At 38.0% G+C, this 15214-nt stretch overlaps 2 protein-coding genes across 5 annotated transcripts; both read left to right on the forward strand.

The window, feature by feature from the left end:
- The first annotated feature begins 202 nt into the window (after window positions 1–202).
- LOC121239254 (serine/threonine-protein kinase D6PKL1-like) lies at window positions 203–6989 on the forward strand. Of its 3 annotated transcripts, none has more exons than XM_041136460.1 (3): window positions 203–642; window positions 2541–4471; window positions 5944–6989. In XM_041136460.1, the coding sequence occupies exons 2-3, from the start codon at window positions 2721–2723 to the stop codon at window positions 6788–6790; spliced, it is 2598 nt and encodes an 865-aa protein (XP_040992394.1). In that variant the 5' UTR covers window positions 203–642; window positions 2541–2720; the 3' UTR covers window positions 6791–6989. The 3 variants fall into 3 exon arrangements, with proteins under 3 accessions (XP_040992394.1, XP_040992396.1, XP_040992395.1); XM_041136462.1 differs by lacking the exon at window positions 203–642 and adding an exon at window positions 1118–1377; XM_041136461.1 differs by lacking the exon at window positions 203–642 and adding an exon at window positions 2072–2188.
- A 5690-nt stretch (window positions 6990–12679) lies between these two features.
- Window positions 12680–14698, forward strand: LOC121239255 (putative low molecular weight protein-tyrosine-phosphatase slr0328). Of its 2 annotated transcripts, XM_041136463.1 has the most exons (6): window positions 12680–13123; window positions 13255–13390; window positions 13477–13544; window positions 13619–13705; window positions 14322–14475; window positions 14523–14698. In XM_041136463.1, exons 1-5 carry the CDS (start codon window positions 12731–12733, stop codon window positions 14400–14402), a joined length of 765 nt encoding a protein of 254 aa, XP_040992397.1. In that variant the 5' UTR covers window positions 12680–12730; the 3' UTR covers window positions 14403–14475; window positions 14523–14698. The 2 variants fall into 2 exon arrangements, with proteins under 2 accessions (XP_040992397.1, XP_040992398.1); XM_041136464.1 differs by lacking the exons at window positions 14322–14475; window positions 14523–14698 and adding an exon at window positions 13784–14202.
- The last annotated feature ends 516 nt before the right edge of the window (window positions 14699–15214 follow it).

A 15214-nucleotide genomic window follows, 5' to 3' on the forward strand; every position in this document is an offset into this window, starting at 1 on the left:
CGGAAAATATATATAGGATGGAAGGGTTTCACACGTGTTTTTTTTTTTTTTTTTTCATTTTGAACTTTTTTCTTAAAAAATATTATCTTGATTTTTATGTTTTTATTGTTTGAAGAGATCGAAGACTGTTTGGTGTTTAATGATGATGATGATTTTTATTTTTTTAAAATCCTCGAGATTTTTTGAAGGCCGAAAACTCACTTTCTTCTTTCCGCCATTCGGAGGAGAGAGAGCAAGAGAGAGAGGGAGAGGGGGAAAGAAACAGTAGTCGGAGCTGTAGTTGGAGCAGAAGTAGTAGTAGGAGTAATCTCTGATATTTCTCGTGATTTGCATTTCAACCCTTTTCTTCTCTCTCTCTCTCTCTCTCTCTCTCTCTTCATTCACTCCTCTTCCTCAACCTCTAACCAAACCTACCTTCCTTCTCTCGTGTTCCCTAACCAGTAGACTACCCGAAAGCCCAGAAAAGCCTCTCTCTTTCTCTCTCTGTCTCTCTGCTGAAGAATTCGAACACTTGTTAGTTTTTCTGTCCGTGACGCCACGCCTCTTTCCGTTCAAGAAAGGGCGTTTTTTTTTCCTTTACTTACTTTGTGGCTGGTTTTCGATCCGTCTGTGTTTTCTGGGACCACTCTGATCTTGTTCTGGGTATGCTTTACTTTTTTTTCTGTAACATAAAAGTTTGTGTTTTGTTGTTGCTGCTGCTGCTGTGAGTGGTGGTGGTGTTCTCGTTGCTTTTGCAGTGCTCCTTTATTCAGCAAAAAAGAAAAAAAAACTTGCAGTTCTCTTTTGTTTTGAAATCGGTCTAAGCACATAAAAAAGAGAGGGGATTTTGAGGTGGCACTTTCATAATTATATAGTTTTTAACCCTGAAGACTTTTTTCTTTTTGATTTCAACTTTAAATAGTTAGATTAATTTTGGTGGTTCAATTAATCGGTACTTACCTCAGGATATTTTTAGAAAGAAGTCCTGCATTCTTCAAAATCTTCAAATGAAGGAAAAAGAAATTTTTTGAGCGTTTCTTTTTAATATTTAAAGAATTTGAAGGGAAAAAAGGATTAGGTGGATCCATTATCAAGTAGCTGTTCCTAACTGATCGTTGAGTTTGTGATTCTTTCGTCCTTTTTTTTTTTTTTGTGTGTTTGTCTTAAGATCAATTATTTGCTGATCTCGACTGCGGATGCGTGTGTTATGATTTATGATGTTGCAAACATAATACATTAAATTTTCTTGAGTTTGAGAGCTCGAGTAAAATAACTTCAGAGAATAGGAAAAAATTGTTATGGTTTTTGCTGGTGATCGTTGGATCAAATGGCATTTCCTCCACTCACTTGATCAAGGGTTGGAGGGACAGGGTCACGGGTTCACCCACTCTAACCAGTGTGCTCGTCCATTCAATTTTTTTTTGTTAATTGTTTAAAGTTCAGCATTTGGGTTGTATTTAGTGCCAGCGATGCACATGGAATACAATTTTTTTTTGGAAATAAATCAAACAAAAAAAATATGTCCTCGTTATTTTGAGGGTAATACATCAACGTACTTGCTTGCTTGGTGACAAATTAATGTGCCAAGTGGAAAAACTTATCACGTCTTGCTTTTGGATGAACTCCGTGAATCCATGTTTGATTCCAGAAAAAAACTGGCTGAAGGTTTTGTTTTTCTGGTCTAAGAATAAGTTTTACTTGTAATTGCATTTGTTTAGATTTTTTAACATTCTAGTTGAATACCTATGAAAAAAACATTCTTGCTGAATAGAATAGAATTAAGATAATAAGAACCAAAGGAGTTTCTTTTATCCATATAGAAAAAGATGGTGAAAACAGGAATTGCAGCCAAGACAGAGACGTTTTGTTTGTAAGAGTGCTACAAGCTTATTACTATGCCTTCCCATTGCTATTAGCCTGGTGCAAATGTTCAGATAGAACTCTTAATATACAGACGTATACAAAGGTCTCGTTTGTTTTCGCATATGAGATGAGTTGAGATAAAAGTTGAATAAAATATTGTTAGAATATATTGTTTTGATATTATTTTTGTTTTGAGATTTGAAAATTTTGAATTGTTTATTTTATTTTTTGTAGGAATTTGAAAAACTTGCAATGATTAGATGAGATGAGATGAGAATGGTTGTAAAAACAAACGAGGCCAAAGTGTATAGAGAAGAAAGAAGATTAAAGACTCAAGGAGAAGATGGTAGGAAATCCCAAACCATTTCTTTAAGCATGAATAACTCAAGCAGATAATTACATATCCCTCTAACCCTTGGTCAATTGAGTTCATGATTGGTGATGGACACAGGTGAACTAACTTGCAAGTTCTTTTGGGGGGGGGGACATATGTGACTAAGTAATCTTCTGAGAGTTAGTTGTTTTTTATTGGATCAGATGGTATACTTCTTGTATATGAAAGTAAAAATTGAGTCTTTAGCCCTTTGGTTTCATATATATATATATATTAGCACTTTGTGGAAGGAAAAAATATGTAACCTCTTTTGTTAACATGTGTTTTAAGGCCTGTACTTATCTAAATTTTGTTATCTCTACAGATTTGAATGCTTCAACTTTGAAGGGGCCATTTAATTTTGCAAGCAACTATGATTGAAGGAAGCTCCAGAATATATGTGGCGTGTTTTCTAATTTCTGTGCTTCTCCCTATTCGAAATTCTTCTCTTGAATTGGGTTAGAGTTACTTTGCAAGGCCGTGTCTAACTTTTGTGGAAGTTTGGATGAATCTGGCAAAAATGGGCACCTTACCCAGTACTAGTGAAATTGTTGAATCAACAGAAGAATCTGATTCTCAATTGAAAGTGGATGAGCAAACTGGAAAGCACTGCATGTCAGACTCAGGAACTAAGTATTCTATAGAAGATGACATTAATTGCCTTTTCCAGGCAATTGACCTCAGAACTAAAGCTAGAAGGTTGGGTCAGTCGCATGAAATAGGAGACCCATTGAGAAAGAGTGCACAAAAAAGGCCAATGAGAGTTAGTTCCTCCCATTCATCGGGAATTGGAATATCAGAGCCTGTGAGTTTGAAGCAAGCTCTAAGAGGACTATGCATCTCCCAGGCATCAGAGATGGCTGCTATGAAGCGATTATCTAAGCCAGCCAGTTCGCCAAGGGTCTCGGAAGCGGGGACTATCAAAAGGTTGTATAGGGCAGTGGTTGTTGAGGCTGATGGATCCGGTGTTGTGACAAAAGGAGGCAAGGGGAATTTGATGGAAATCACTCTTGTACCAGAAGAAAACAAATCAAAACTTTCTCGTATGATGCCTGAATCCATGCAAGTGCCAGAAGCAGAGTTATCAAAAGAAAGGGTTCATCCTTCTACTTTGTCTGATAAAATAATGCCAGAGGCAATGATGACTGGATTTCCATCACATGGTCAGATTGTTCCTTTGCAGACACAGGTTGGGGGTGAAATTTTGAAGGCAGAGGTTGGAAAACTGAATGCTGCTGAATCTTCAATCACTTATACTGGCCAGGGATTGGATGCAGCTGCTCCCACCTCGGTAGAAGTTCCAAGCGAAACTCCAATAGTAGATGGGGGGCAGAAAGGTAAGTTGCATTCTCTGACTTCCTTATCTAGCTTCGGCAGTGCCACTAGGATAAGCAAATGGACAAGTAGTAGTCCGCATTTGATGAAGCCAGTCTTTGGGAACAAGAACTCTGTTAACAAGAAAATAAAGCAGGATTCAAATTCTGCCTCAAGCAGTTGCAATCCATGTAATGGAAAAGTTGAGGATGATTTGGTTCCTAGTACAAGTAATTTAGACAATCAGAAGCAAACTTATTCTATGGAGCATGATGGGAAACTTAACGAGAAAGCTTCTCCAGCATCCAGCAGTTTGAATCTTAACGTTGAAGTCAATTCAAGTACTATGGACACAGGCTCAAGCAAATCTGGTTTTGTTTTGAATTGCACCAACAGAAGTAAATCTCTAGTGATAAAAGCTGATGAGAGATCAAGGTCAAGAGAAAAGGGGGAGTTCTCCCAAAGCTCAAAAAGTAGCATTGGTGACTATAGCAGTAGCACAACGAATAGTGAGGAAAGCAATGCGTGTGGTTCTAGTCGTAGTGGCAAAAGGCCTCACATGTCGAAAGACTTGAGATGGGAAGCCATCCGCAGTGTTGAGAAACAGCAAGGAAGCTTGAGTTTGAGGCACTTCAAGCTGCTCAGGAAGCTTGGTTGTGGGGACATTGGAACTGTTTATCTTGCTGAGCTAACTAGTACAAACTGCCTATTTGCATTGAAAGTGATGGATAATGAATTCCTGGTTAGCAGGAAAAAAATGCCCAGGGCCCAAACTGAGAGAGGGATACTCCAAATGCTGGATCATCCTTTTCTTCCTACCCTGTATGCCCATTTTGCAACAGAGAAGCTCTCATGCTTGGTTATGGAGTATTGTCCAGGTGGAGACTTACATGTGCTGCGGCAGAAGCAACCAAGCAGAAATTTCTCTGAACTAGCTGCCAGGTAGTTTTTCTTGTAGGTTCAGTTCTGAAGATCTGTGCATGCCTTTTTTTATTCATCATGTTATGGGTTGTGATGATGACCTGTAAATATATAGTCCTCGGATATGGCGTCTTCTACAGTTTTGTTATGGATGATGTGCTTTTTTTTTTTCCTCTCACTAGTCACTTCTGTTGCTTATGTACCATATACCTATCAAGAAAAAATACCACATACATAGGTTAGACTAAAGTTTCCCCCGGTTTGAATTAAGAATTTTGCAACTTAATTGGTTTTATTTAGACCATTTTGTTAAGTCCCCCACTGGATGAAATGTCTTTCTAACCATCATGCTTACCTAATGTTAAGGCGATTGAATATTGAAAACTATCTTATCATTGAGATGTTCAAAATATTAGTGTTTTGGTACTCTTTTATTTTGCCAAGTTTGTTTATTTGTTTGTTTGTTTGTTTTGTTTTGTTTTTATTTATTTTTTATTTTTTTATATATATTCTTGAATGTACTTGGGAAATAGAAAGTTTATGAATTTGATAGGTAATTGTTGTGAAATTTGGCATGTGTGATAAGTCTATTGATTTAGTGGAAGTTATTGATAGGTATCACTCGAACCCAACCCTCTATAAAGGATTTATAACCTTCTTGAAATTTTCTATTTTTTCAGCTATCAAAGCGTTGTATTGTGAAAAAGTCGAGCTTTTAGCAGACATTGGAACATTTTCCATTCTTCAGTGGATTTGCTTTATAGGTTTAAATGTACCATTACTTTTAATTTCCAGAATTAATCTTTTAGTTTGGTAAATATCATGGGTAAACCTTAATTCGCCTCTGGTATTTAAGGTTGGAGGAGGATTTCCTTGCATTTATTCAGGGCCTTGTAGCTGCCAATTTCCGATATGTTAGGAAATCAGTGAAGCTATGCTCTCCTCTAGATACATTGGATGGACTGGACTCAGAATTTGGAGCCAAATAATTAGAGAATAGCTAAGAAGGTTTTAATTAAGCTCTTGCTTTGGAGTCAGAACTATCTTTTCAACTGATTGATGGATGAAAGTAGAAGTGAGCAGTGGTATTACCAGTGACAGGAAACTAACTGGGTGGCTCCCAGATTTGGCTTTCAATCTACGTTGACCTTGAATTTCAGGGTTCTCACTCACATCCCATGCTTAATAGGTGAAAGTCGGATTCATGTCAACTTAGATATGATTACTGGATATCACTACAGATGCTGGCGAAGTGGCATGGATGGATAATGTATTGATGAATTTTATTTTATTATTTTTTGTTGTCATATTCTATTGGAAAAAATTATGTTGGACTCTCCATGATAGCCATAGGTTGTGTAGCAGAAACTTAATTACATTCTACACATAAAAAATAAAAAATTACGAAATTTGCTTCACTAGTCACCGACAACATGATGGTTCCTCGGTCCTTTCAGTCTTCTTTGGAATAATCCATGTTATCGCATTTGCAGATTTTATGTCGCTGAAGTCCTGCTTGCACTGGAGTATTTACACATGCTAGGAGTTGTGTATAGAGATTTGAAACCGGAAAATATTCTGGTCCGAGAAGATGGTCACATCATGCTCTCAGATTTTGACTTGTCACTCAGATGTTCTGTCAATCCAATGGTGGTTAAATCATCTTCTCCCGTAGTGGAGCCCCCAAAAAAGATGTCAAGTCCATGTACCGAATCCAGCTGCATTGACCCATTTTGTCTCCAACCCTCCTGGCAAGTCCCATGCTTCACTCCTAGACTTATATCTGCTGCAGCAAAAGCTCGGAAGATAAAAGCAGATCTAGCTGCCCAGGTCAGCCCTCTGCCACAGCTTGTTGTGGAGCCAACGAATGCCCGATCAAACTCCTTTGTAGGTACGCATGAGTACCTTGCTCCTGAGATCATCAAAGGTGAGGGTCATGGGAGTGCGGTTGATTGGTGGACTTTTGGAATTTTTCTGTTTGAGATGTTATACGGTAAGACACCCTTCAAGGGTTCAGGAAATGAGGAAACATTGTCTAATGTGGTGTCTCGGAGCCTCAGATTCCCAAGTAGCCCTATAGTTAGCTTCCATGCAAGAGATTTGATCAGAGGCCTATTAATCAAGGACCCTGAGAATCGGTTAGGATCTGTGAAAGGAGCTGCAGAGATCAAGCATCATCCTTTCTTTGAAGGGCTTAATTGGGCTCTGATACGTTGTGCAGTACCCCCAGAGCTACCGAAGTCTTCTGATATTGAATTTGCTGCACTGAAAAAGGAGAGTACCAAGTGTAATGAGCTTGAGGCTGCAGGAGGAGAGTACGTGGAGTTTGAACTATTCTAGTTAGAAGACCGTTTTCTTTTCTTAACTTTTCCATCCTTTGTTGCAACTGATAATATAGCTTATAATGTAAATAATCTATAGCAGTGCGGAAAATTACAGATTTTTATATGTCAATACTGAATCAGAGTAGCTGAGAGTCTGAAAAAGGGAATTTAGGGGAGCATTTTTCTTAGTTGCTCGCTTGCTCTGGCCTTGTTCATTAGCTTTGTTTTTCTCTTCTTTTCTTTCGGCAGTATTTACCTTGTTCTTAAATCCCGGGTTTTTTGCTTGGTTAAGAATTTGTGGAAGAAACTTTTAATTCAGGCATCTTTTGCTTTGATCAGCCAAGCTGGAACAGGTCAATCAATCTCTGCTTGGTTCATTGGCAGCCTTACATCTTATATGTCAGAGATGACAGTCAATTTACTTTCATAAGATCTTTCGACCCCAAAGCATTCTTTTCCATTCATTTTCCATCTTCCATGAGTTTGGCCTCTTGAAGCATTGCCCATAATTGTGGGTTCAGAAAATGAGTTATCCTTTCATTTGTAGCCAAAATATAACCACATAAAATGTCATGGAGACCATGAACAATACCAAACTAATATGCTAGAATAAAATCGAAACACAAGTGCAGAATATGGTATGGTTTTTTTAAGCAAATTACATTAAAAAAACAAATTACATCCCATGATTGCTTGTAACAATTAAAAGGAAAATAAAAATAAAAATAAATAGAGAAAAAGGCAATGGACCAATAGTCCGAGTCCTTGTTCTTTGGCAACGTTAAGGAGGACGGACTGTGTTAAGCAAACAATCATTTTGATGCGTTTGTTGGAGATTCTCATGTTGACTACCTCCATGTCCTTGTTGAGAAAAAGCGAGAACATGATTAGATTGTTACTGTATATAATTTTAGGAATTTATACAATTAGGACTGTTAATATTAGCTTTATAGATTATCTTACCATGTATAGATGCTGAATATTAGGAATCAGTTAACCTCCATGTATAGCATATACTTCTGTGTATGGATGGAATTACGATATAATGAAAGAGTGAAACTTACAAGAAGTAGACTCGTTTCATATTCAGTTTACTAGCAAAAATTATTCTGCTTAGAAGTTTCAATTTAAATTATTTGTCAAAAGAAAAGAATTGTGGGTCCATATTGATGGGAGTGCTCCCGCACCTCAAGACGTCGAGATTTTGTCTAAATGGGAAATCAAGGATGCTCGGGTTATGACCTCGATCCTTAACTTAGTTGAGCCTCACCTTGTTTTCATTCTGAGGCCTTATACAACTGCCGCTACCATGTAGAATTATCTGAATAAGGTTTACAATCAAGACAACATGGCTCGGCGTTTTCAATTGGAGTATGAGATGGCTAATTTCACACAGGGAAGTCTCTCCATTGAGGAATATCTTTTTGATTTTCAAAATCTTTGGGCTGATTATTTAGATATTGTTTATGCTAATGTTCCCGCTGCAGCTCTCTCTACTGTTCAAGCAGTGCATGAAACAAGCAAGAGGGATCAATTCTTGATGAAGCTCCGTTTTGATTTTGAAACTGCACGTTTTAATCTTATGAATCGTCATCCTGTACCATCTCTGGATGCTTGTTTAAGTGAACTTCTTCATGAGGAGTAGCATATTGTAACTCAGACTGCCATGGAACATCAAGCTAATGTTAGTGCACCAGTTTCTGTGGCTTATGCAGCACAGGGGAGGAACAAGGATAAAGACATGCGTGTTGTTCAGTGCTTTTAGTTGTAAAGCTTCTGTAACTACTACAAGAAACAGGGTCATATCATATCTGCTTGTCCCATTCAACCTGAACGGAAGCAAGGTACTACTTATCATGCCTCCACTGATGCCTCTAGTTATACTGCATTGCCTGATGCCTTGCCGGTTGTTCCTATTCCTGCTCTTATAGCCTTGCAAACCCGAATACACTCACTCTTGAAATGGTACAACAGATGATCATTTCTGCTTTTTCTACTTTTGGGCTCTCAGGTAATCATAAAGTTTCTTCTTAGCCATGGTATTTTGACTTCGAAGCCTCTAACCATATGACCAATATTGTTGTTCCTCTTTCCAATGTCAGAAATTATGATGGAAATCTAGAAATTAACATCGCTGATGGTAGTTCTCTGCTTATCAGTGTTGTTGGTGATCTTTCCTTTTCCTTAACTAATGTTTTTGTCTCCTGACCTCTCCACAAATCTTATTTCTATTGGTCAATTGGTTGATAATAATTGTAATGTTCATTTCTCCCGTTCTGGTTGTGTTGTGCAGGATCAAATGTCAGGAAAGATGATCGGAAAGGGGCCTAAAGTGGGACGACTCTTTCCTCTTCACGTTTCTCCTTCCACTAGTATTCCTAGTTTTCCTTTACTTTCCTTTGCATGTAATATTGTTGGTTCTGGAAATAAGATGTGGCATAGATGTCTAGGCTACCCAAACTCTGATGTATTTCATACTTTGTTTAATTCTAGATTATTGGAAAATAAAATATGTTCTTCTCTTGATCTTTCTTTTGATTGTACATCATGCAAACTTGGCAAAAGTAAAGTTCTACCTTTTTCTCATCATACATCTCGTGCCTCACAATGTTTCGATATTATTCATAATGATGTTTGGGGTATTGTACCCATTGTTTCTCATGCGCATTACAAGTATTTTGTTACTTTTATTGATGACTTTAGTCGCTTTACTTAGGTTTACTTCCTCCGGGGTAAGGCCAAAGTTTTTTCAGTCTTTAAGTACTTTTTTACACTTCTTGAGACTCAATTCTCTGCCAGCATCAAGGTCTTGCACTTTGATTCTAGCGGCGAATACATGTCTAATGAGTTTCATGACTTTCTTCAAAGCAAATGGATCATCTCTCAGCGTTCTTGTCTTTTGACACCACAACAAAATAGTGTTGCTGAGAGAAAAAATCTTCACATTCTTGATGTGGTAAGAACTCTTTTACTTGAATCATCTGTTCCTCCTTGTTTTTGGTGTAAATCACTTTCTACTTTAGTTCATTTGATCAATCGCTTACATTCTCCTACGTTAAATTATGTTTATCCTTTCTTTAAGTTATTTGGTCATTATCCTTATATTCTGATTTTCGTACATTTGGTTGTGTTTGCTTTGTGCATCTCCCCGCTCATGAACAACATAAACTTACTGCTCAGTCTGTTAAGTCTGTTTTTCTTGGTTATGCTATCCCTCAAAAGAGTTATGTTCGTTATGATCTCCATGCTCGTCGTATATGGGTTTCTAGGAATGTGATTTTCTTTAAAAATCAATATTTCTTTCCATCTTATGTTGAGCTGTCATCTGCATTTTTATCTCTTTTGCCTAGTTTTTCTGATTCCCCAATAATTGTGGAAATGTTCAAACTTGGTTTTGTGTATGAAAGATGTAGTCGACATGAATCTGGTTCCACTTCCTCTGTGCCCCTATTGATCTTGACCCGGCGCCTGATCCTAACTTCTGTTTCCACCATTCTTCGTCGATCTACTCGTCCTTCTTGACCCTCTGATTGGTATGGTTTCTTCTCTCCTGTCTTTCTTGTTGCTACTTTATCTACTATTTCCATTCTCTCTTGCTACAAATAGACCATGGAACATGAGTGTTGGTAAAATACAATGCAAGCAGAATTTCAAGCACTTGAGGAGAATCACACTTGGAATATTGTTCCTTGTCCTCCTATAGTTAAACCTATTGGGAGTAAATGAGTTTTCTCTGTAAAACTTCGTTCTGATGGCTCTTTGGACCAGTACAAAGCTCACCTTGTAGCTTTAGGTAACAAGCAAGAATATGAGGTTGATTATGAGGAGACATTTGCTCCTGTTGCCAAAATGACCACGGTTTGAACCATCTTAGCTATTGTCACTTCACAGTTGTGGCAACTGTATCATATGGTTGTGAAAAATGCCTTTCTTTATGGTGATCTCCAGAAATAGATTTACATGAAACTTCCCTCTGGTATGACTACTTCTTATCCTCATAATGTCTATAAGCTAAGGCATTCTCTGTATGGGCTCAAGTAGGCGCCCTGGGCTTGGTTTGAGAAGTTTCGCAGTCTACTTCTTTCTTTCAATTTTATACAAAGTCAATATGATTCTTCTCTCTTTTTCCACATGTCTACGTCGGGTATGGTCCTTCTCTTGGTTTATGTGGATGATATTATCATTACTGACACTGACTGTGGTTTGATTACTAAGCTTCAACAGCTGTCACATGCAACTTTCCATATGAAAGATCTTGGCCAGCTCACATACTTCTTAGGATTGGAAGTTCATCATCAGGCCAATGGTATTTTCGTGATCCAGTGTAAGTATATTCAAGATCTTATCACTTTGGTTGGTTTGGAGGACATTTCTTCTGTTGATACTCCTATGGAGGTAAATGTTAAATACATGAAAGATGAAGGGGACCTTCTGGATGATCCTACTCTTTATTGGCTCCTGGTTGGGAGTCTTATCTACTTGACCACTACTCGACCTAATATCTCCTATGCTGTTAATCAGTTTAGCAGTTTATGTCTTCTTCTTGGCATCTCCATCTTGCTGCAGTTCGACATATCATCTATTATCTTCGAAGTTCACCTACTTGTGGGTTATTCTTTCCTATTGGCTCCTCTCTTCAACTTGTTGCTTATAGTAATGCTGATTGGGCTGGGTGTTCGGATACACATTGATTTACTACGGGTTGGTGTATGTTTTTAGGTAATGCCTTAATTTATTAGAGATGTAAAAAACAAGATCGTGTTTCTAAATCTTTTACTGAGGCAGAGTATCGTGACATATCTATTGCTTGTTCTGAAATTGTATGGCTACATGGTCTTCTTGAGAAGTTTAGGTTTCCTCAGACTACTTCTACCCCTCTTCATTTTGATAACACTAGTGCTATTTAGATTGCCATCAATTCTGCTTTCCATGAACGCACCAAGCACATTGAGGTTGATTGTTATTCTATTCGAGACACATTGAAAAGTTGGGTGATATCTCTTCCTCACATCTCTTCTGATCTCCAAGTGGATGACGTCTTCACCAAAGTTAGGACTCGACAACGGTATTAATTTCTTGTTGACAAATTATTACTGGTTGACTTACTAGCATCAATTTGAGGGGGATGTTGCAGTATATAATTTTAGGAATTTATACAATTTAGGCCTCTGTTAATATTTGCTATACAGATTATCTTACCATGTATAGATATTGAATATTATGAATCAGTTAGACTCCGTGTATAGCATATATTTGTGTATAAATGAAATTATGATATAATGAAAGAGCGAAACTCACAAGAGGCAGTTTTTCCAAAACAAAGTTCTCGGTTTCTCTTGGTTTTCTGACTGTTTTGGCATAGGTGTCTAGAGTCGAACCAATAGAGTTGTTGGCGGATCACTGTGTCAGCGCATGGGTCTCAAGCACTAGTGGTGGAGGGATGGCGAAGGTTGTTTATGGAAGTCTGGGACTGGAGAGTCAAGCGGTACATGTGTACTGTTTACATGCACCAATGTAAGATGGCGTATGAGACTTGCGCGGTGGGTCACTTGCATCATGTTCATGGCAAGAAAACGGTAAATCTAATATTTTCGATCTAGAATAAAAAGTCAAAAAGAAAATTAACAGAAAGATAAACCAAAATCAGAGGGTAGCATGAAGAGAGGAGGGAGTACCCCTCCTTGGAAAGTCTTTTCTAAGGACAAGTTATAGTTTTTATTTTATTTTTTTGAGGTTAGAGAGAGAGAGAGAGAGAGAGAGAGAGAGAGAGAGAGAGAGTCGGGTCCAAAACTGAGTTTTTTGGTACAACTTTTTTAAACATTTTTTTGGATGGACCGTGGACGTGATCTTTTCCTCGTTTGGCCCATCTCCAAAATACTTCGTAGTTCGAGCATTGAAAGCCAATCCAATTCCCACAATTCCTCCAAGAGTCCACACTCCACTCGCAGGACTCAGGATGAGGGCACTGCAAAGTATACTGTCATGCCCTTTAAATTTACAGTGTGGTCACTCCTTCCACCCTCAGGCCCTCTCTCCGAAACCCCAGATTCCTGTTCTTCTTCCACCTACCCAATACCCGCCTCTTCAAAACTCGATTCCTTCTCGAGTTCCTTGCAGACCCACTTCCTCCTTTTCGTTTGGCTCTCTGATAAAATCATCTATGGCTTCTTCTGCAACACCAGACACTGACGCACAGGCAGCGACCAAACCCTTCTCTGTGCTCTTTGTTTGCTTGGGCAACATTTGTAGAAGCCCAGCTGCTGAAGGAGTCTTCACAGACTTGGTCAAGAAAAGGGGTTTGGATTCCAAGTTTAACATTGATTCTGCTGGCACCATTGACTACCATGAGGTAGGTATCATTCAATTATACCCTTGAGGAAAGGAAAAGAAAATTTAAAAGTAGTGAGGAACTAAATTGAAAATGATATGTTTTTTTTTTTTGGTTCTTGGTTTTCTTAATAAATGTTTCACTGTTATAAGGGAAATCAAGCTGACCCAAGAATGAGGGCGGCCTCCAAAAGGCGTGGGGTTGAGATAATATCTATATCAAGGCCCATCCGGCCGTCTGATTTTAGAGATTTCGATCTGATTCTTGCAATGGACAGGCAAAACAGAGGTAGGATATCCAAAACTGAATTTTCGCGCACAATTGTGTGTTTATGCCATACTCCACTTATTTTGTGGGTGTTATGTTGGCTGTAGAGGATATATTGGAGGCCTTTAATAGGTGGAAATTTAGAGAAACCCTGCCCGCTGATGCACACAAAAAGGTGAGTATAATAATTGTTGTCATCATCTGGTGCTGTTTTGGTTGTGTGGTCTCATTGGGGTATGGATGACGTAGGTGAAGTTGATGTGCTCCTATTGCAAGGAACATGATGAAACTGAAGTCCCAGATCCTTACTATGGTGGACCACAAGGTTTTGAGAAGGTAATATAAGATCAGTTCATCCACCTATGTCTTTTACAGAGATGGGGAACTACATGCCTTTGTTTGTTGTAAATAGAGGGTTAGAGAAGGTTCCCAAAGAGTGTGACTAGTCTAGATGGTTCGTTTGAAAGTCATAACTACGGTATTTGAGCCTGGCTTAAGAAATCCTGTTCTGTCATCTTGTCAGCTCCCGTAGATGCATGAGGGTATGGTTGACGATCGAGTTTGTAATTACGGTTGCAGGTTGCAGTTGTTGGAAAGCTGGACACAACATTTTCTATGTTTCAATTTGTGACCGCTTTCCACCTCATGTGCATCAATTCACTTATAATGGCTACTTAATGCCATGAATTCTACCAACTTGCCGGTTACTGGGATTTTTTCTATTGTCTGTCCTTGTTGGGTGTCTAATTGTCTTGCAAGAATACATGAGCTCCTTGATTGAGTTGAAACAAAATTCTAAGATACCATCAAAATGGTCTCTAGCCAAAGAATTTTAAATTATACTGCTGACGCATCTCAACATTCTGCTTTAGACTGGTAGTCTTGGTGAGATAATGAGATTTCTGTACTTCTAAGTTTATAGTTTGGCTTGTACAATCTGGTCGTATGGCAGGTTTTGGATTTACTTGAAGATGCTTGTGGATCATTGCTGGATAGCATCTTGGCAGAAAACAAACAGATTCAGGATTCTTAGCACCTGGTAGAAAAGCAAGTTGATAATATCCTGCATAAGATTGATGAGAAAACTGCGTTCTTCGTTGTATAATGTTTTTTTTTTTTTTTTTTTTGCTAATTGGTGATCTTAAGTATTTATGTCTCACGAACATCATTCATGTAAAGTCCACCGTAGCTGCTGAGGCCTTTTTTTTTCCCACCCATCTATTGGCATTGGCATATGATACTTCCAACTATTTTTTGTTGAATTCGTGGTATTACTTTGTTAAGCTAAATAATTTGACCAATAAGAATGAACAAATGGAGATATATATATATATATATATATATTGCATCGGAGGTAGCAATTGGCATGTGGGTTAGATTCAACGTACTGGAAAAAGAACCACTTAGCGTATTTTGGATGAAGCGTCTCTTTTGAATAACCCCTCCTCTGATGTTCATGTGTTTTCGTCCAGTGATTGTTCTGGGTTCACTCCTTTCTTAACAGTGTTACAAGCAGCACGGTTCATGGCGAATGTAACGAACATACCATCCCATTAACACTTTTCTGAATGCTAATTAACCTGTAGTCATGAAGGCAGCTTGCCGTTTTCGGGTTTATGTCGTTCAAACTGTGTAAAGAGAAATGCGTTAACAATAAAGAAATTTTATAATAATAAACTTACAAACTAACCTGGTTTAATGTATTATGTTAGATTGTAAAATTATTTTTATTATAAAATAAATCTAATATATCATATAAACTCGTATCAATTTGTAAATTTATTTAAATAAATTGTCATGAATTATGGTGTTTAAGACAAAATTTGTATGGTACATCGACCATTA

This window comes from Juglans microcarpa x Juglans regia, chromosome 7D (assembly GCF_004785595.1).
Source record: "Juglans microcarpa x Juglans regia isolate MS1-56 chromosome 7D, Jm3101_v1.0, whole genome shotgun sequence".
NCBI lineage: Eukaryota > Viridiplantae > Streptophyta > Magnoliopsida > Fagales > Juglandaceae > Juglans > Juglans microcarpa x Juglans regia.

Coding starts and splice junctions, on each gene's coding strand:
- LOC121239255 (XM_041136463.1), top strand. CDS start 12,731: ATGAGGGCACTGCAAAGTATACTGTCATGCCCTTTAAATTTACAGTGT. Junction 13,545..13,618: donor CCGCTGATGCACACAAAAAG/GTGAGTATAATA, acceptor TGGATGACGTAG/GTGAAGTTGATGTGCTCCTA. Junction 13,706..14,321: donor GACCACAAGGTTTTGAGAAG/GTAATATAAGAT, acceptor GTCGTATGGCAG/GTTTTGGATTTACTTGAAGA.
- LOC121239254 (XM_041136460.1), top strand. CDS start 2,721: ATGAATCTGGCAAAAATGGGCACCTTACCCAGTACTAGTGAAATTGTT. Junction 4,472..5,943: donor TTCTCTGAACTAGCTGCCAG/GTAGTTTTTCTT, acceptor TCGCATTTGCAG/ATTTTATGTCGCTGAAGTCC.